The sequence below is a fragment of the Anopheles ziemanni genome, chromosome 2, assembly GCF_943734765.1.
Source record: "Anopheles ziemanni chromosome 2, idAnoZiCoDA_A2_x.2, whole genome shotgun sequence".
NCBI classification, from domain to species: domain Eukaryota; kingdom Metazoa; phylum Arthropoda; class Insecta; order Diptera; family Culicidae; genus Anopheles; species Anopheles ziemanni.
The window spans coordinates 46,627,733-46,649,310 of NC_080705.1; the positions used below are offsets into that span (position 1 = coordinate 46,627,733).

A 21,578-nucleotide genomic window follows, 5' to 3' on the forward strand; every position below is an offset into this window, starting at 1 on the left:
GAAAGCTGTATTTCGGTACTTACGGTTTCCACAAAGATTTTCGTTTCAATTTCAACGCAGGAGGTAAATCTTCTTAGCAGGGAATAAAGTTTATCCAGAATAGGATTGGTGTTCCAATTTTAAGTTACGCGACTGGCACCACCCATTTAGTCTAGCAAACAGACTAAAAATTACACTGAATAATCGCTTATGACCGGGAAGATAACAGCACACAAATCAAGCAAAGTACGGAGCAGAAACACGTAAGCATATGTCGAAAAGACGACTTTAAGACCTTTTGCACAGCAACATAAACAGCACGCACTAGTTAATATTAATTGTAATTTTAACCAATAAAGCTTAAGCTTTACAATGAAGACACACAATTGGAACGCTGGGGTATACTTCCTGCGAACACCAATATTAGATCAAGAGACGCGTTGTTTTCCTTAACGAACGAAACTGTTTTTCCTAGCTGTGAGACCAATGCCAATTTGTAGATCAAAGCATACTGTGACCTACAGGGATACATTTACGTGGTAAACTCAAAACGAAGAGATTTTGACAATCAATGATGCCGGATATCACGGTGCCAAGCAAGGTGTATAAAATAGAAGGTGAAGTCGTCCAGTGTTAAATGACATTTCATGACTTGACATTACACTTCTGGGGTATTCACGAGGGTTTTGAGGGGGGGCATCGGAAAAGGATTGGGCTTTTGAAACAACTCTTCTCAAATATGGCACCCCTTCCAAAGCGACATAAAGTCACCTTCTATATTTATACACCTTGGGTGCCAAGGTTACTGGAACGTAAAAACCAAAGACAATTAACAGACAGGTCGGGTCAAAGCTGTTTTTTGCTCCGCCATTGTTGTGACAGTTGGTTAAAAAAGTGTTTTCAAAAAATTCCAGCTTACTTGAGGGAGATCTCCGCCAAAATCTTCGCGAAACAGGTAGTTGGTAATTCTAGATCACAGTATCCATGGTCTTGCGGATAGAAACTGCTTTTCTGTGTGAAATCATGTGATATAGATCCTTTTGCTCGCTGTAATTGCCGAAATTAAGTGTGTTGGTCTGGCTTATACGCAGCCTTCCTCCAGAACATATTTCGAACGCCTAAATTCGTTGTTCAGTTGATGAAACATACCAAATTTGAAGTTTTACCCCATTTTCTTCGCTGTTCGTGAGAAGGAAACAAAATTTTAACCAACTGTCAAAAATTTTTCCACGGTTTTCGGCTCGTTACATGGTATGCTTCGACCTGTCTGTTAATTGTCTTTGGTAAAAACTCTTGCACACATGAACAATTGAGGGTATTATGATCCGGTTCCGCGTTATTGCTCTAAAGTTTCCGCATATTTGCTCGAATAGCAACCTGGGTATTTATACAAGTATTCCAAGGTAAATAAATATATAGTTTTTAACAATTTTCGAGCACTTTGATTTTTAATCAATTTTCAAAACGATCGAGTTATTGGTGTGATTTATAGTTTGGCTAAATGGCTAAATAAATCGAAGTGACTTGTCAAAATACAACGTTAATATGAAAAGTGCATCCTGAATTATCATGTTCTTCGTAAATACCAAGATCTATAGAAGCCACATATGCCTCGGAAACATACGGTCTATAGAGATCCATCGACCAGGAGGTGCTTGAAACTGCTTGACGATAACGACGAGCGCCGTTTCGTGTCCGCGCATCGACTCGACACGTAGGTAGCGTCGTTTTGGATCGTCGAGACGGCCAGCCATTTTTTCGCTTTTTTCAAAGTGTTGTTTACCTTTTGTATGGGCCAGCGTCGAGAAGATTATCGTTTCCGCGCTCCCAATCGTGATACCCTCATAAGTTTACGTCAAAATCTTCGCGGTTCGTGTATCCGCGTTTTGCGGTACCAATCCTGTCGCCAGTCAATGCAAGCGCAAAGTTTCTGACAGTCTATGCATGCGTCAGTCTCTGCTGTTTTTGTTTTTGTTATCAGTTAACTTAAAAAGCTTCCTTCGAAGCAAACAAGATCTCATCTTCAGTTCACACAAAAAGTAAAATATGCATCCATCACATTATCGCCTTATGCATTTGCACCGGGTGCCACATTGGCGAAAAAAAACTGCCAAGTACCCTTTAAATCCAACGGAAATGTAATTTAGTTTCATCACAGGCAGAGACGAATGACCAAGGAGGTCAAAGTCTCTGAAATAAAAAAGAAAAAGTTTCATCACAGGGAAATAAATCTCAAAATAAAAATTCTAGCTATAAAATGACAAAATATTACCGTAACTACAAAATATACAAGTAAATTTATCACCGTATGTCCGTTTATTTTGTTTTTGAGATTTGTTATATTTACATTTATTTCTTTTTCGTCTTCTTCTTCTGGCGCATTTGAGTTGGCGGTTAGCTGCCAAAAACTTTGCGGGTACAGTTTTCAGCTCACAGATTTTGACGTAAGCTTTTTTTTGACGTAAACTTTTCGGCTGTTCCCCTCTTTGCGCCGAAAACTTTTTGAGTTTGCGGCTCGTGTGGCGGGGGTCAAAAGCGTTCTCTTTTGGGGCGTATCGCAAGTGTAAACAAAATTGATTTACACTTCTTTTCAGAAGTCGTTTTACACCTAGATTGCATAGGAAATCTGCTGCAAAAGAAGGGGTAAAAGAATTCTGAAAAGAAGAGCGGGCAGTTGTGAAGAGAATTCTTTTACCCCAAAATAACGCCAAAATTTCTCGTTGACCCGGTGTACAAAAACTTGCATGCAATCACTGAACGCCATACATTAGAATTACTGAACGCCATATACTTGAATCACTGAACGCCAAGCAATAGAAGTCTTTTTGATATATGGCGTTCAGTAATTCGAAAAATGAGGGGAAGAAACTCACTCCCCTTCTGTTATGGGTTACCCCTCCTCGTTCCTCCCTTCCCACATTTTTCCCCATACCCTCCGGGTCTACCAATGCCCACGAGGGAAATGTCATCCGAAAAACATGTGTAAACAACAACTATTTTGGAATTTACCTTTAGGTTCCCCGGTGTACAAAAACTTGCATGCAATTACTGAACGCCATACATTAGAATTACTGAACGCCATATACTTGAATCACTGAACGCCAAGCAAAAGGAGTCTTTTTGATATATCCCCGGAGTACAAAAACTTGTATGCAATCACTGAACGCCATACATTAGAATTACTGAACGCCATACGCTTGAATTACTGAACGCCAAGCAATACGAGTCCCCCGGTGTACAAAAACTTGTATGCAATCACTGAACGCCATACATTAGAATTACTGAACGCCATATGCTTGAATTACTGAACGCCAAGCAATAGGAGTCTTTTTGATATATGGCGTTCAGTAATTCGAAAAATGAGAGGAAAGAACTCACTCTCCTTCTTTTATGGGTTACCCCTCCTCGTTTCTCCCTTCCCACATTTTTCCCCATACCCTCCGGGTCACCCATTGCCCACGAGGGAAATGTCATCCGAAAATGTAAACAACAACTATTTTGGAATTTACCTTTAGGTTATGTTACCGTTTTATTAATTTAATTTCTCGTTTTACACTTCACTGGCACTACTCCTAGGTCTACTTCTGGCAAAACCTGCAAAAGAAGAAAGACTATATCACTTATTATGTACAATTATGCACAATATAAAGATGGAATACTTATCTTCTTTCCATTGCCAGCATCAAGTGGAAGAGCGTTGACAATAATGAAGCACGATCGATTTTCATCTGCTTTACATGTTAAAATGAAAGCAAACACTTTATTAACCAATCTTATCTATTAACGAGCTTGGTTAGATTGAAAACACAACTATTTTTCACACTTATATTTTCACTGCACTCGACGCACGCCAAGTGCTGCTGGCAGCTATCAACACTGAATTAGAGTTGGAATGTCGGAGCTGGATCGTATGAATTCATTTGCTCCCTATTGGAAATTTTTTAATCCGACCGTAAATTTAGTTTTATTGGCTCCTCATATTGCATTATGAAGATTCATTGTGCATAAAGATTGACCCACTCGTTGGTAAGTGGCAATTGACTAGCATGCAGACAATTTGATGAAAGCTGTTCGCTCCGGAGCAATCATTTACCGGTAACAAATTGTTTGAAAGCTTGTAATTACAGAAGCTGTGAAATAATATAGCCGCCTTATTACCAGCTCCTTGCTCACACGGGACAGGTAGACTAGTAGTAATCAATTGCCAATTTCAGGCCTTAATACGTACTTGCCTGAGCGATCAATTTATCTTTCCGACGCACGAGCCAACTATAAAAAGTAGTATTTGATCGAGCAGCGAATATAATTCTAATATTCGTTTTGCCCGTGACTTAATAAGCAGCATAAAATAATGAATAAATGAATAAAGATTATGGTGTTATAATACCATATTTTTTTTATCGACCAAAGGACTCGCTCCTGTGCTGGATCGGATGCGAAGATGTCATTCTTTTCTGGAGCTATCCCATCACTACACTGATTTGTCTTTATGGCCTTATCACACTGGTCACCAATGGTGGCTTTGCAAAGCCACCTAACTGTCAAAATTTAGTTTTGGCATCCAGTTTGACACAATGGTGCCTCTTGGTAGTGTGATAAGGCAGGCCACCTGGGAGTGGGAGTTTATATAATTCTCTTTCGGTTCATGCGGTTTTCGGCAGTTTAAGATTAAAATACCGAAATTTTATAATCTTATTATGCTTATAATTGATTATTAATAAAATTAAAAAACATGAATTACTTTCAAATCAAGCTTAGCATGCCAGATACAGCAAAATCCACACAATGACAGCTCGGTGATACGGGTAAGCCCATTCACCAACGGACCCCCAGCCACTCCAATGTCATTCGTTTTCGATGGTCGTTTGACAATCCAGTGCTTTTTCCATGCCACCATTGGTGACCAGTGTGATAAGGCCATTAGACAGCAGGAATGCTGACGGCTACTATGGAAAAATACGATGGTCAAAAATAAATCTAATTGGTGAGCAAAAAACGTGTTTGCGAAAAAATAAACCATAAAAAAATATTTTTGATTGGATACTATTTATTTGTAAGTGCGTCCGGTTGTATATATTAATCAATCGCACTAAAAATCGGCAGTAACATGGTCAAAAAATATCCGGAAAAAAACTTTGACCAGATGTTAATCAAACCTTCCTACTGTGGCAAATGTAGTTAGGATTCGAGGGGAGTGAGAGATATTTGAACCATGGATGCCATAGGGGGTGAAGCAGGAAGACGGTGGGTGAAGAGTAGCTAGCAGTTGTGTGCAAGCAGCAGTTTGTGGGGTAGGGTGGGTAAAACAGTCAGTGAAACGGGTGGAAATTGTGAGCAAGCACTCATTTTGTACCGCGGGGTGGGTAAAAGTAAATACAGTCTGTTCTCGAGTTACGCGGTTCTCGACTTACGCGGATTCGGAGATACGCGGTTTTCAAAATTTGACAGTAGATTGGGTTTATTACATCGATTTAAATTCCTGAGATGTACAACCACACGAATAAATATGTAAATTACACATTTGCATAACTTACGCTTTTTATTTCGTTTGTTGCAATTTATGTTGTTTGAATACGCTTGCATTGCATACATATTAATGATCAAAGAAAAATTTTGAATATTCTATGATACATGTACACAAGAGCTCGATCTCTTAACTTCTAGTATAAACTATGTGTCAAGCAATATTCGAGATACGCGGAAATTCGAGATACGCGGATTTCCCTGGTCCCCATTATCCGCGTAACTCGGGAACAGACTGTAGCAGATTATAAATTATTATAAAGATTATTAAGACCATAAAACACATAAAAAAGGAGTTTTCCAGGTGGGCTAAAACTGATACACAGGTGGGCCAAAATACAAGCAAAGCGGGCCAAAATAGCGACAAAAAGTGTGTTCGGAAATTGATAATTTTTCAGTGAAAACATCAAATAAACTCAAAAATATGAGTTTTAATTCATGCTTAGATAGCTAATCTACATTATCATGCCCAGTTTATCATGATATGATCGGTACAATTAACGCAACGATTTATTTTGTGGTGACCCTTCCCTAAGTGGGCCAAAATGAGTACCTACCAAGGTTTCTCGATTCGAGTGCCTGCAGTGTATGTCAATTTACTGTGTTTTTGGGAACCTGCACACTTTGAGTTGCTTTGCATAGGTGCAATCGGTATCATCGCTTATGTAGAATTAATCATCAAGCAAGCGGCATTATCTAGCCATAACCTCGCAGAAATGACAGCTTTCGAAGGTAAATTTTCATTTAAACTCCCCTGTATACTTGAGCTAAGCTTCAATGTGTTCACAGAATTTGGAGTAATGCCAGAGATCGGCAAGGCAATCGACGAAATGGAGTGGATGCTTCCTACCGACGTTCAAGCCGAAGCAATCCCGTTGATCCTCGGTGGTGGTGACGTTCTTATGGCAGCCGAAACTGGTAGCGGTAAAACTGGAGCTTTCTGTTTACCAATTCTGCAAATCGTCTGGGAAACTTTGCGTGACATAAAGGATGGCAAAGTGGGAAAAGCGGTATTTTCTAAAGGACAACCGTGGACCTTTTCTTACTCCGATCGAGGTAACGCAATGGCCATTACGCCGGATGGTCTGCGATGCCAGTCTCGCGAGTTTAAAGAGTGGCATGGCTCTCGATGTACTACCGGAGTTCAAGGAAAAGGTAAGTACTATTACGAAGCGACAGTCACCGATGAAGGACTATGCCGAATGGGTTGGTCAACTGAGCTTGCAAGCCTTGATCTTGGAACTGACCGTTTCGGTTTCGGATTTGGTGGGACTGGCAAAAAGTCCAACTGCAAGCAGTTTGATAACTACGGTGAGGCTTTTGGAAAGCAGGACGTCATTGGTTGTATGCTTAACTTGGACGGCGGGGAAATAGGATTCACAAAAAATGGTGTTTATCTTGGTACAGCATTCAAAATACCGGGTGAAATTTTGAATTCATCTTTTTATCCAGCGGTGGTACTGAAAAACGCTGAAATCGCGTTCAATTTTGGTCAAACAGAGTTCAAATACCCGATTCCAGAGAACTATCAAGCGATATGCAAGGTGCCCAAAGAAAAAATGGTGTTCAATCCGAATACTGCTCCGTTGGGTAGTCCGGCTGGTGATACAGCCAAACCGAAGCCAAACGATCCCCAAGCCATCGTCATAGAACCATCGCGTGAATTAGCGGAGCAGACATTTAATCAAATAAAAAAGTTTAAAAAGTACCTAAAAGATCCCGAGGTTCGTGAGTTGCTGCTAATTGGCGGTGTAAATGTTCGTGAACAAATGGAGACCTTGCAACGTGGAGTGGACATAATCGTGGCCACTCCAGGAAGGCTTGAGGACCTAATAGGCGGTGGCTATGTGCTTCTCAACAGTTGCCGATTTTTCGTTTTGGACGAAGCAGATGGACTATTGAAGCAGGGTTACTCTGATATGATTGATCGCCTTCATAAGCAAATACCAAAAATAACAGCGGATGGCAGACGGTTGCAAATGGTGGTCTGTAGTGCAACACTGCACTCATTCGAGGTGAAAAAGATGGCTGAAAAACTGATGCATTTTCCGACATGGGTCGATCTGAAGGGGGAGGATTCTGTTCCAGATACTGTGCATCATGTTGTATGCGTAGTTGACCCTCAAAAGGACACCAGTTGGCAGACGATGCGAAGTCACATTCAAACAGATGGTGTTCATGCTGCTGATAACGTTCGACCTGGTTCAAATACTGCAGAAACACTTTCGGAGGCCGTCAAAATGCTTAAAGGTGAATATGCTTTGAAAGCGATTGAGGAACACAATATGGATCGAGCAATAATTTTCTGCCGTACTAAGCTGGACTGTGACAATATGGAGCGCTATTTACGTCAAGTTGGAGGCCAAAAGTACTCTTGCGTTTGCTTACATAGTGATCGTGTTCCTAAGGAACGAAAAGTCAACTTGGAGAAATTCAAAAACAAGGAAGTAAAATTTCTTATCTGCACAGATGTGGCTGCCAGAGGATTAGATGTTTCAGGATTACCGTTTATCATTAACATCACGTTGCCGGACGAAAAGTCTAACTACGTTCACCGTATCGGACGTGTGGGGCGTGCCGAACGAATGGGCCTAGCGTTTTCATTAGTTTCCTCGGTACCGGAGAAAGTATGGTACCATGGACAGTGGTGTCCTTCTCGTGGTAAAAACTGCAGGAATACAGACCTTACTGACGTCAAAGGATGCTGTATGTGGTATGACGAAAAAATGTATCTTGCTGAAATCGAGGACCATTTGACCGTTACTATCCCGCAAATAGACAAAGATATGAAGGTACCGTTGAATGAGTTCGATGGGAAAGTCACTTACGGTGAAAACGTGTGAATACAGGAAGCGGTTACAAAGACCATGTTGATCAACTTGGTCCGGTAGTAAGAGATTTAGCACTGCTAGAACGCGAAGCACAAAAATTGTATCTAAAGAAAATGATTTTGTAATCACAAGTTCCAATGCATTTAAATAAATACAAATTTATTGAAAACTGTGCCTTTCATCTTAAATTTATCATCCTTTCTGAGAGTGGAGATTCAGACTGTTACGGGGATTCAGACGATTTTGTATCCACTCTGCTCAATGCATACGCTAACGCGTTCCCAAATGAGTTTACATAAAGTGGGCAAACTTGGGACAACATTGCGTATGGTGTTTCATAGCACCCGGTTTTCGTGTTTTCTTTATTTTTATCATCGTATTCATCTCCGACTATCTGTAAACCTCCCGAAAATACCTTCACGCATAAGCGCTGGCCTCCTAGAGTAGTGATATTAAAGAAAGACTCTGAGGCTGATGGTTGCAGCACATGCGAGACAAAAGCTTCTTTAACATGCATTGCTATGTCCTTTATGATAGCGTTGGCTTCTTGTACCCAATCAATGACGTTTCTATCGCAGTATTGAGAATATTGATTTGGATAATCCATTTTCTTTTTCGTAATGACTTCCGTAGCGCATGGAAATCTGGAATAGAATGTTGAGTGTTAATTTGAAGTCGCTGTAGTGAACTTTTAGTTGCCTGGATGCGAACTTTTTCAGGACCACACATATCCAGACATATCTAAACTACTCACAAAGTCGGGGTTTCGTGGTATCGGGCTACTGATCAATGCTTTTATTTGTTTATATCTACTCAATCTGCAACCGCGTGACCACATTAAGCGTACCATACCAAAAACTTGGTACGGTCGAGCTCCAGCGTACCATACCAAATGCAACCCAGCACATCTGGGTTGGCTGGTTTGACACTTGAAGCGTACCAGTTTTTTGGTATGGTACGCCTAATGTAGTCACGCGGCAAGGTCTGGCTTTAAAGACCGATTGACTCAATTTACAATACAGGGTTGAGGAGTTTGAATGGTTTTTACTGCACTTGGCTTCTGCTTGTGTCCGTGTACCCAAGAAGAAAAATATCTCTAGTTCGAGTTGTCAAATGCATTTACATTGTATGGTTTGAGTTCAACTTACATGCAATCTAATGGAAGACGTCAGTTTGAAATATTTTCGTCAATCCGGTTTCAAATCGAAACACCAAAGCATAGTCTATCATCTCTTTCTATTTCTCATTCTCGACTGTTCTATCTTGAGCTAGGTCTAACAAATGGCGGAAACTTTGAATAGTGGACTGTTGTGAACAAGTGCTTTGCTTCTTTCGACGACTCGAAATTTTCTATTTGTTTACTGCATCAAATTAACCTTCAGGTCTACGACCAAAAATACCTACGTTAACATACGACCGCCTACCCGGGTAGGCCATACGTTTTGTATGGGGGTTTGCATTTTGCTGTGCTTCAAAGCTAATATCTTTTGTTCTAGATGCCGTAGTGAGTTGAAATTTTCAGTAATGATACTTAAGAATGTTTTCTAACACATCCCATTCAAATAATATTATTAAAAATTCAATAAGTAAGTAATTTTTTCATTCAAATATATTTTAACCCATAGATCTACAATCGCCAACTCTGTAAACCATACATTTTCAATAAGTTATTGTGTTTGTTTATACTTCTTAAGTTTCTGGTGAAGTAACTTCTTGGTGCCTTCAACATTTTTGCTTATAAATTGAAATTTCAACGATGTAGAAATATTTTTCTATTAAATTTTACGTTTTGGAAATGTTCATGTTCCTCAGTAAATTCAGTGGCATATCTGGAGGAAATTCTTCATTATACATTGTTACAACTGATATTTAAGCCTTAACATTTTAAAACTTAGCTCATATACATAAATTCGATCGTTTTGTTTCAAACGATAACAGTTTCTTTTGTATTTAATTCAACCCGTTGCATCATGATTTTCTTGCAATTAATAAATTATTATTTTGTGTAGCAAATTATGAAAGTTCACCTAGAATGCTTTCGTTGCCGCTGTGTGGTCCAAAATGTAGCATAATTTGCATATTTGTACATCGTCTTCGAGTTTATCTCATTACTAATTGTTCGAGGAGTTCGAGGAGTAAAACAGTCTTTCATAGTGTGTCTTAGATAAATTTGGATTGTTTTCAATATAAATATAAAAAGAAAAACCCGAGGGGCACCTCCTTTCACCTACTGGTGGTTTGTCTTGGTACAGAAAAATATAAACTCTCGTACAAAACGTATGACTTACCCGGGTAGGCGGTTGTAGATTTAAGGGGTATAAATAGAAAAATGGTGTAAAAAAATACTTAGAATAAAAATAAAAAGTCGGTTTTCGGCAGAATGATAGAGAACATGTTGCTTGAGGCATTCCAGGAATTTCGAGTCGATATAACTGTTCAATTCGAAGTAATTGCAAAATAAAAGGGCAAAACTTACCCAGGTAGGCGGTTGTAGATCTGAAGGTTAAGAAATCATGATGCCTTAATATTTTCGTCGTTTGAAACAAACCGGAGCATTGTACCGGTTAGTAAATCGACGTGAAGGCAAATAAGATGTGTTGAAAACGAAGCAGCTTCTGTATACGAAGGGCCACAAATGATAGGTAAGCCAAAGATTTAGCTGAATCTCAAATATATGATAATATGAAAGCGCAATTTGTTCATAAACTTTTTTGTTACATGTTTCAGTCCCTGAAGAAATATGCGAAGCTACAGAGAGTAAACTGATTTGTATAGCTACTGGTCATGACGAAAACAAATGTACATTTATCCCATTACTCCATACACTTGTAAATTGAATGCAACAGATTAAGAAAAATAAAGTCAACCAGATACTTATAATATAATGGTTTAATTATTAGCGAAAGTGAATTATTGGAGACTTCTTATAACATAATTTCAAAGCAAACTTTTACGATTACGACACGATGATTTTCTTATGTCCTTCATATGAACCCTCTTACTAGCATAACGTAATTTTTTAGGAAGAATTTTGTTACATATTCTTTTTGAATCGCTACTAGTTCAGATGCCTAGATCCTTCTAAATAATTCTATTATGTTTTTAAAAACTCATAGTTCTATTTTGTTGGGTCCTGTTTTTGTTAATCCAGTCCAACTTACTAAAGGGAGAAACTCTCTATCAAAAATTAAATCTATAGTCTCGTGCATTAAGTTGACTCTATCCGTTGTAGTTAAATTAGCTTCTAACCATTCGATCACTTTGTTGAGGTAATTTTCATTTTCTAGTAATTTTTCTCTTTCATGCAGATATTCGGAAGACTTAATTATTTTAAAATCGAAGTTTGGTCGCCGTTGTATCCCTGCACCCGGTTTCACCATATCTACTAGAAGCTTTATTTGTGTTTCCTGGCGTTTTAGAGTCCGCTGAATGTCACGGATTACTATTGCAAAACCGTCAAATGCTGTTAAAATTTTATCTAGTTTAGCTTCTAGTCGATCCAATGGGTCATTTTCTTCGTTGTGCTCATAAGTTTCTGAAATAGTTAACCAACAGTTCAATCTACAATATCATACAAATATTCTCAATGTTTTACCATTTTTTCGATGAGCGGCGTTGGAAGTCGATACAACAGTGGTTCTTATGGTATTGTGGCTCGGTTTCCAATTGTGCTAAAAAAGTATTATATCCTTATCAAATCAACCCTGTAGAATACTTGTGTTTCAATAAAATTTAAAGATGAATTTCCACTAACCTTTCGCTATTGTACCTTCCGTATAAACTACTGGATCGCTTTTGTTGACCACGGTTGTAGGTTTAGGAGCAACGGGTGGTTACAGCGTAGCTGGCAAAGACGAGCCTTGAATGAAAAATTATTATAATTACTTGCACACATTCTAGTTCAATAATACTTTTAATGCTTCCAGTTACCATTTGCTGCTGGATGACCCGTGAAATTCAGTAGACGCAATTGGCTTGGCTTGATCACGAATGCAGGTTTTGGTGCAACTGGTGGTTTCATCGCCGATGATGTTGAGGAACCTTAAATAAAAATTAATATAATCACTTGCACACATTCTTCTTGTATGTTGTATTTAACGCTTCGAATTACTACTTGGTTTTGAAGAATCCGAAACTGTAATTCCTTGCGATCGGCATTGCTAAACGTTTACTTCAGATAAAACTCGTTTGTGGGGCAATTGATCCATGGCACAGTTTGAAACAAAAAACACAGTTTTAATGTAGCCCGTCAGCGAAGTCGGCCTAGCTACTTACGAAAACACGACGGTTCAACTGATCACAATGCAGCCTGCAGTAATGGGTTCTAATCCTGCTCCGGTAAGTACGAAACACTTTCATGTAAATAAACATTTGAGTAATAACTAACATATACCACTTACCAGTAGTAACACACACATTTGTAAATCACAGCACATCTGATAATAACCGACGGTAACATACGATGGAAAAAAGTGCGTAGTTGGAGCTGGCAATTCTTTTTTTTTTTTTTTCATACAGTGCTGCCAGAGACGATCAAAAATTTTGACAGCGGGCAGTTCGAATAAGCGCTGCTGCTCGAGTGGGTTGTGACCATTAGTTCGAATTCAACTTAGAGGTCACAAACACCTCAAATAGCAGGGTTTTTTCCTCTTGGGTAGTTACATACTACATACAATCAAGCGGGATTTAAGTGCATTTCGTGTAAATTTCAATCTGGTTTAGGAGGTTCTTATTTCCCGGTTGACAGAAATTGACATTGTTGCTGGTACTATCAAGGTGATAAATATAGAAGGTGACTTTATGTCGCTTTGGAAGGGGTGCCATATTTGAGAAGAGTTATGTCAAAAGCCCAATCCTTTTCCGATACCCCCCCTCAAAACCCATATGAATACACCAGAAGTGTTATGTCAAGTCATGAAATGTCATTTTACACTGGACGACTTCACCTTCTAATTTATACACCTTGGGTACTATGTAGTTCCAGCAAGAGTCCCAGCAATCTGCCATGGAAAAACTTGCTGGTACTACATGACAGCTGCAAAAAATTTGAATTTTTGTCAACCGGGTAAGTAATTTCTTTATTTGTCGTTTAACTTCTTCTACTTTGTTTTTCGTACTTTTTGCTATAGAATTGAATAAATAAAAGAACAACATTAAAACAACGATTAAAAATAATGAATTGCTATGGGCTGAAATACGGTAGTAATGCGTCTTCACATTAACGCAACCACCGCAATAATGTCGTTAATCGCTCTATGCACGTGTCAGCATGAGTAAAGGTCCATTGGATTTCGGTTCATGGAAATGAGCCAGAGCCTTTGCGTTAATTTTCGGCATTCACATTATTGAAACAAACAGAACCGTACAGCGATTGCTACTAATTTCAAACTTGATATTTGAAACCGAATTTAAATCTGGAGACCTCTACATTGCTCAGCAATCAGCTGTGCCAATAACATAGAAAACTCAGAGCACATGGGCCTATTACGAGACTCGAAAGCGAAAAGATACCTTCGCATTATGAAAACGCCATATTTTACTTCAAGTGTATCTTATGTATCGTAATTTACTATTGGAACTCCCGTGAGGTCTCTTCGATTGAACTTTTTGGCACTTTCCGTAGCACTAGACCACTACGGATAAAAATTTGTCGTATTCGAGATCCCGTTCGAGAACCGTAATGCAATTTTTCCCAAATTGTTCGACAGATTACTTTGATCGACAAAACAGTTCTCGAACGGGAGCCGAACGGAAACTCGAAGATGAGGCATAATGCAAATGTTCCGTTCGAGACGGAAATTCTCGAACGTTCGAGTCTCGTAATAGGCCCTATAGGTCCAATAAGAATGAAGGAGATAGCACATTTGAGGCATGCTCTTTTTGCACACAGCAGAAAGCATTGAAAGAGAATCCTAAACACGCATACAATGCATATGCCTTCCGCTTCACGCACACCATCAACCGGTTTTTATTCCGCGTTAACCACAAATGCATGACCCAATGAGGAAGACAGAGTCAGGGCATAGCATCAATAGCAGCTATCTCGATCTTGTTTACAGTAGAGGGTCGTGGCGATGGGATTCTCCCTACCCCTCGCCTGTAAAATGAACTGATTCGAGCAAAACCGTTCGCAGGGTTTGTCCTACTTCCCGTATCCAAAACTGCTTGTTTTGTTTTTACCGATCTTGACATAATTCCAACAGAAATGTCAGTCAGGTAAAATAATTTACCTTTCAAATGCATGTGTCGTGCGCACATTCAAGTCCAGTGTTATTGTTTTGGGTTTTTACTGCGACTTAAAATGGAATTATCTCTAGCTACATTTGCGGAGAAATACCATATTATCTGTCGATTTTGTCTTTCAGACAAAGGCTGCTTACCAATATTTCTATCAGATAACATCTTCAACGATAAATTACAGTGTGGTTTTGATATCATAGCGTCAAAGGTTGACGAAAGTGACGGGCTTCCAAACAACATCTGCAGTAGCTGTTTGAAGTGCATCGAGAGTTACATTAGTTTTGAAGTAAAATGTAGTAAATCTTACGAAATTTTGGAACAAGTCTTTGTGCTATTATATGGAAAAGGTAAAGATGAAGAAGAGTCTTTGGAAATATTGATGGAAGCAGATTCCTGCTCAATTTCTGAACATATCTCGAATGATGAGCATTTTTCAGTGGAACTAATCGAAGGTATGGATAATGCTATTAAAAAACTGTATCAATAGCAAGAAAATATTTCCTGGATTTAATTGAATGAATTATTCATTTTAGCACAAAACAATAGCAGAGTTAATGAGCAAGGCACCGAAATGTTGGAGGAATCTGAAAACGAAAGACAAGATGAACAGTTGGAAACTGGGGAGAATTGCATCGTTGATCATGAAGATGAAGTTCAACATCTAGAGATGTATGAGGACGATGAGGAGGACAATGAATTGTACCAAGAACTAGAGAAGGAAATCATATCGAATGACCGTAACAAAGGAGAAATCGACGAAAGTGAAAATATCTTACTTCTCGTAAACGAACATGCAGAATCAGTAGAGCATTTATCCGATGAACAAAAGCAAATGTTTCTCACAGCAGCTAATGCCAAGATCAAAGACTGGGTTCATCGTGGCGTACGAAGGATTCCCGTTGTAGAGTGTACATTTTGTAACAAAACGTATCGTGGAAGAAACACACTCCGGAAGCACTTGAAGCTACACTTTAACATCAAAAATTATAACTGTCGCCACTGTACCCGAAGCTTCTCAGATCGTTCATCATTGCGTTTGCATGAAATTAGACACTCGGCAGTAAAATCATTCAATTGTGAACATTGTGAACGTTCATATTATAGTTTATCCGAGTTAAAACAGCATTACGTTCTGCAGCATGAAGAAAGAAAATTTGCTTGCACCATATGTCTTGCCAAATTTCCCTTAAAGTCGATCCTGAACGATCACTCCTTGGTTCACAAACCAGAACGACCGTATGTTTGTAATATTTGTGGGTGTTCTTTTAAACGCAATCGCAATCTTGTGCGTCACCTAACAAATCATAACGATGGAAATGTTAGACAAAAAGTAAATAGTTGTTTGTTGCGAAAACCGATCAGTTGTTGGCATTGCTCGCTGTTTTTTGAGATCCCTTCCGAATTACTAAATCATATTGTTGTGCAACACCCTGAAAAGTATGAACAAACGAAGAAGGGAAGGCACTGCTGCCCATACTGTAACTTTTTATTCGAATCCTTGGATAAGTGTCTGATGCATCAAAACAAACACTTTGTCCTACCAGTCAATACTACTGGCGGAAAAATATACGAATGCGGCGAATGTGGACGACAGCTTCGTTATAAATCATTGGCACAGAAGCATTTGCTATCACACAATACTAAGAAGGTTTTTGAATGTCCGTATGAAGGATGTGGCAAAAAATACAAACATAAGATATTTTATTCACGTCATATGCGAGACGTTCATAATTCAGCAATCGAATGAGTAATAAGAAGTATTTTAAAAAACATCATGTAAATCATCGATCGACTACCGATTCTTTCCCACGTAAGTGCGTATACACATCAATACTTGCGATAAAACAGCCTAACAAAACATAGAGAAGCTCAAAATTCTATGAGGAAAAACAAAAGCTGCGTCTGAAAAACGGGTTTCCTAATCTTCTGGATATCTTCGGGTCTACTAATCTGGATTGTACAACCAGGGTGAAAATGTATAATAATTCAGCTGAGCGCTAAAAGACCTGTGAGGCTATGAAATCCAAGGACATCCGTTTGTTAAGATGAACATGTTTTTGTAATAAATGACCAAACAAAAACTCGACGATCGTTAATTGAAATCGTTTTATTACCGCGGCACTACACGTACCATACAAAAAAAAACTGATACAGCCAAGTGACAGCGTACCATCCCAAATACAACCCACAACTTCTGGGTAGCAGCGTACCATACCAAAAACGGTTTTCGACACATGACCGTACCAGTTTTTGGTATGGTACGCTGTAATGTAGTTCCTCGGAGAAGTGCTGGGTTGCCTGTACGCTGTCTCTCGAATCAAATATAAAGGGAAATCACAAATTTAAGTTGCAGGATCTAATGTTCTTTAAGAATCGACTGAGTCGGTGTTATTTAAAATTATGTATTTAGTACTAGATCCATCTCATCGCAGTGCTGCAGTTCATAAGAGAAGGGCATGTCTCAGCTTATCAAATTCTTCTATGTCGTCGTACAATCTATTTCATCTCCTAGGCGTTCTTACAGCGTGTTCAAAATTAGCCAGATATTGCAGTGCAGGTGACTTACATGAACAATAGCCTATTAGCCACCTTCAACGAATGATCGAAATCGTCACAATCAATGATCTATCAACGATAGCGACGGTTTATTCGGGAGCACGTTATCTATTTATTAGGGTGTATTTGTAGGTGTTTGGGGCTGAACGACGAGCTTATGGCTCGGCACTTATGAAAGTATTATTTGAAGTTCGACTGACCTAGGGTATCGTTGGGCGGATTGCGTACACCGTCTTACTAAAATGTCTCAAATTCGTCCCGTGTCCTCGCTATTGAAGGAAGTAGCTGAACGGGAACTCAACGAAGATGAATCTCAGATCGAGAGTCATCTGTCAGTAATTCGAACGTGGCTTGCTGAACGTGGACTACAGTGCGAAATAGTTGATGATCAGTTTTTGATAGCCTTCCTCCGTGGGTGCAAGTTCAGTTTAGAAAAGGTGAAGAAAAAAATACTTCTGTTTCATGAGATCCGTTACCAGTTACCGCAAGTAATTCAAAATCGTGACCCAGAGGATGAGAAGACCATCAAAGTTATACGTATGGGGTGAGGATATGGCTCCACTCCGCAACCTCTCTTTTTAGGATTATTATTATATTTTTAATTTACAGCGTTGCTGTGCCTCTCCCTAGCACAACAAAGCCCACCGATCCAAAGCTGTTTATCATTCGAGTTGGACATTTCAACACCGAGCAATGCAGTTTTGCAGACGTTATGAAAGTCGGAACTATGATCAACGATATTCTGATGCGTGAAGACGACCAGATGGTAATTTGCGGCATGACCCTTGTAATAGATCTCAAAGGGGTCTCTGCTGGTCACTTGATGCAATTAGAAATAGAACTTTTACGAAAAATCGCCATTCTGAACCAAGATGCTTCACCGCTTCGAATGCAGGGAATTCACATACTGAACCCACCAACAGGGGCTAATATTGCATTAAATATCTTTAACGGGCTTCTTTCGGAAAAAAATCGCCATAAAAGAGTAAGTGTTAGCAGCATTTGTAGCGCTTTAACATTATTCTCATATCGTCTCTCATATATCTTTTCTTACAGATTTTTTCTCATGACAACGGCCTTAAGTCATTACATCAGCATTTTTCGCCTGAACTGCTTCCAAAAGAATATGGAGGTAATCTAGAGTCAATTGACAATATTGTAAAGCAGTGGGAGAATAAGCTGAAAGATAATCGTTTATATCTGCTGGAAATGGCTGCAATGAGCTCAAAAAAAGTTTCATCATCTTCTGGTACAACTGCGATCAATTGCTCCATGGAAGATTCTTTTGGAACTGACGGAAGCTTTAGGAAGCTTAGTTTTGACTGAATACAAACATTTTCCCTATTCTAACATTGCAAATGAAATACTAGAAACCTGAAAATAAACTTACAACAAACATAGTAATTCAAGGACTTTGTTCATTCAATCTTATGATTTAAAAGAAAATGTCGCATGCTGTCCATGCCTCAAAGCGGAAACTACTCTACTATCCTTTGTTGATTTTTCTTTACCAGATTTGATTCTTTAAACTAGCTTAGCGATTAATATTCCAAGCAGTTTGAAGTTCAGCGGGACCCAGGCTTCCCTGGTCTCTCTTACTAGTTGTGCATGAATCCAGAAAAAATGTGACTATACTTTAAGGTAATAGTTCCAACAAGCTAATCTAATTAGTGTTTTTTTTATCATACATATTTTAATTTTGTTCAGGTTTTTAAGTATTACCAGAGGCCTCTGTTGGTTGGCAGACAAAGCAGTTGCTTGTTTGAATAAAGTTGCGCTTGAAAATGTTGGACACTGCATTTAGGCATGTTTAAAAAGGTACCCGTCACTGTCATTATCGTTAAAAAATGAACATTCAAACCTGTTTATTCCAAGCACAATGTGTGTATTTATTGCTCGAAAGATTAAAACGATTTGATCGAGGATAATATAGCCGGTATCGCTTCATTTAGCTTTATTTAATATTTGTCTCTAGATAAAAAAAGAGGTTAGAGAAAAAATATTACAATTTGGATAAGTCTAGGAAATTAAGTTTTTTAAATTATTGCGTGTATGATATTGTAATTTTTTTTAACACAAGTGTCATATTTTCTCAAACAGAACCTCACTATGCAAAAATTGGCAGTTTCCGGTAGTTGGACGAGATAAGTTTGAATTATACTTTTGGTTTTGCTTTGTGCCCGAAACTGTAAAAACCAATATTCGGTATGATTATTAAGTGCGTACGTTCTCTTCATTGGGCAACATGTGTTGAATTCTAATCAAATTCAAGCGTGCGGAACGAACCATCCACCCCAAACAATGTGCTTGCATTTTTGGGTTTACCAGGTCGTTTACGTTCGTCGTTTCGGAATTTCGCGTCTTCGGCGAAAAAGTCGCGGTTAATAATTAGCGTTTTACTCCAGTCTGCAATGATGTCTTCAAGTCGTCCACCACTACCACCATATTCTTCGGGAAGATATTTCTTCGGAACGAATTTGTGCAGGGCTTCGAATGATTCGTGCACTTGAATGCGGTCCTGAATTTTTTTGCTCAAAAATCCATGGAAAAGTTTGTAGAGAGCGTCGAAGCCAGACGATGGGTTTATGAAATGTATGCCTTTCGTGCGGATTGGGAAAGCCTCAATAACAGAGGTCATTTTTCTGAAAAAGGAAAGATTAGCAGTGAAAATCGAGTTTAAAAAAATATATCTGTTTTCCTAAGAGATCGCAAAACATTAGATCAGTTACAAAGCGACCGCTATTAGATATCTGATTCTAATGGACATAGTTGTACGATAGTATAGTATTTGATGCTTTGAGTAGATAAGAAACATTGGTAACAAATATTATGCCAAAGATTACATCATATTATTTCTATTCATTTTCTCCTCTGCACAAACTTTCAATACGTACTTAATAAATGTCGGACTGAACTGTGACATGCAGGCAAAAGTTAGACCTCTTAAGTCGACCAACACCATGTGGCCAGCAATGATGGAAGTGTCGTCATTTACGAGCAATACATCGGTGATCATGTAGCATACTTTCATCACATCTATAATGGAATGCTTTGAAGCGTCGTATGCACCCATCCGCACTAACATAAGTCTCGGCCCATCAGCATCCAATGTGTGTGGTAGAGGAAGGTTAACACTGATATAAAAGCAACAAAATGTAAAATTATAGCAATGGGTATGATTAGATGGTAGGATGGTAAAGATTTGTACTCACCCGAAGGACATGTAATTCCGTAGCGTTTCGTTTATCGGGTCTCGATTGTCGAAAAACTCTGGTATGGCTGTTTTTACTGTGTAATAATTGTCAAGTTTTTCCTTCGTCTTCTCGAGACTATACTTACATCCTCGTAAGAAATTTACCAAGAACTGGTCATCGGTACGAGGATTAAGATGAGGTTGTTTGGCTATCCAGGATCTCAATGCTGCCAGATCATCTACCATGCGGTGTGGCACCTCGTTCAGCTCAAATCTTGCCTTTTCTGCCAGCTCGGGTGCCAGTGGTCTCAATGCAGTCATTTTTTCTGTTTTCCTATCTTGCAAGTATGTAGCGAGTGATCTAATCCAGCAAAAACGATGAAACAGTAAGACACATGTTGCTTGGTGACAGCCTTTCGACTGCAAAAGCAGCTGTTTGTAGCTTATCATACGAGGGTGAGAAAACTTAGCAATGTCTAACTGCTCCTAAGCAGGTGCATATGATAAGAAGAGGCAGCACTGCGATAATGGCACCCGCTTAAGATACCTTATCATATATCTGTAATGATCATTTTTTCCTGCTACATGCTAGCATACATACACATTCACAAACGATATTACGAGTTACTGGTCTTGAACTCTGTAACCTTAGTATTCTAATAAACCCTTTACGACAAATACTATATGAACAAAGGTACGCGTGACTTCAGCAAAAGGTATTTTTTCCCAAAGCAATAGTTAAATGCTATCGTTAATATTGGTCAAACAATGAAGAAGCATCAGCAATAGGCAATTTATAAATTTATGCAATGGCGACCGCCTCATGTACATTTAAATGCTTTTTATCACTCGACATGACTAAGTAGGAGCATATTGCAGAATCCTTCTCTCCTTAAACACGAAAACCACCAACAGTGAAGGTTAAAATACAATAATAGATCTTCATAACGGTAAGTCAGTTGTATACCCAACTAAGAAGAACGCAAATATTTCTTTTGCCTTGTGTATTGTAATAGCATGCAAATATGTTATTACAATGAGAGCTAATTTTTAGCCAGGGTGTTTTGAATCATACCCCTAAGTGTTCTTGTTTTACAGTTTTGTAGATGCAACTTCTATTGAATTCTTTAGTCAAGCTCTACAAACTTTGTCCATGGATGATCGATTGTACCGCTAACAACGTTGGCACTGAGCAAATCTTTTATCCACCATTTCAATGATCCAAGAGGTTACTAAAAAGCCCCACTTACCACCAA

At 38.9% G+C, this 21,578-nt stretch overlaps 4 protein-coding genes across 4 annotated transcripts; 3 read left to right on the forward strand and 1 right to left on the reverse strand.

Annotated features, from left to right (window-relative positions):
- Nucleotides 1-6,104: 6,104 nt before the first annotated feature.
- LOC131282973 (ATP-dependent RNA helicase Ddx1) lies at nucleotides 6,105-8,506 on the forward strand. Its single transcript, XM_058312528.1, is given in 3 exon segments — nucleotides 6,105-6,234; nucleotides 6,292-8,331; nucleotides 8,334-8,506. Coding segments are annotated over 3 exon segments (2,181 nt in total). The 5' UTR covers nucleotides 6,105-6,218; the 3' UTR covers nucleotides 8,459-8,506.
- Nucleotides 8,507-15,110: 6,604 nt separating this feature from the next.
- On the forward strand, nucleotides 15,111-16,601 carry LOC131281220 (zinc finger protein 551-like). The gene has a single exon (XM_058310485.1). The coding sequence runs from the start codon at nucleotides 15,145-15,147 to the stop codon at nucleotides 16,318-16,320; it is 1,176 nt and encodes a 391-aa protein (XP_058166468.1). The 5' UTR covers nucleotides 15,111-15,144; the 3' UTR covers nucleotides 16,321-16,601.
- Nucleotides 16,602-17,371: 770 nt separating this feature from the next.
- On the forward strand, nucleotides 17,372-18,455 carry LOC131281221 (alpha-tocopherol transfer protein-like). The gene is made up of 3 exons (XM_058310487.1): nucleotides 17,372-17,673; nucleotides 17,739-18,114; nucleotides 18,186-18,455. The coding sequence occupies exons 1-3, from the start codon at nucleotides 17,372-17,374 to the stop codon at nucleotides 18,453-18,455; spliced, it is 948 nt and encodes a 315-aa protein (XP_058166470.1).
- Nucleotides 18,456-19,326: 871 nt separating this feature from the next.
- Nucleotides 19,327-20,643, reverse strand: LOC131281222 (alpha-tocopherol transfer protein-like). Its single transcript, XM_058310488.1, has 3 exons — nucleotides 20,342-20,643; nucleotides 20,024-20,263; nucleotides 19,327-19,771 (listed from the first exon to the last, which is right to left on the reverse strand). The coding sequence occupies exons 1-3, from the start codon at nucleotides 20,641-20,643 to the stop codon at nucleotides 19,387-19,389; spliced, it is 927 nt and encodes a 308-aa protein (XP_058166471.1). The 3' UTR covers nucleotides 19,327-19,386.
- Nucleotides 20,644-21,578: the final 935 nt, after the last annotated feature.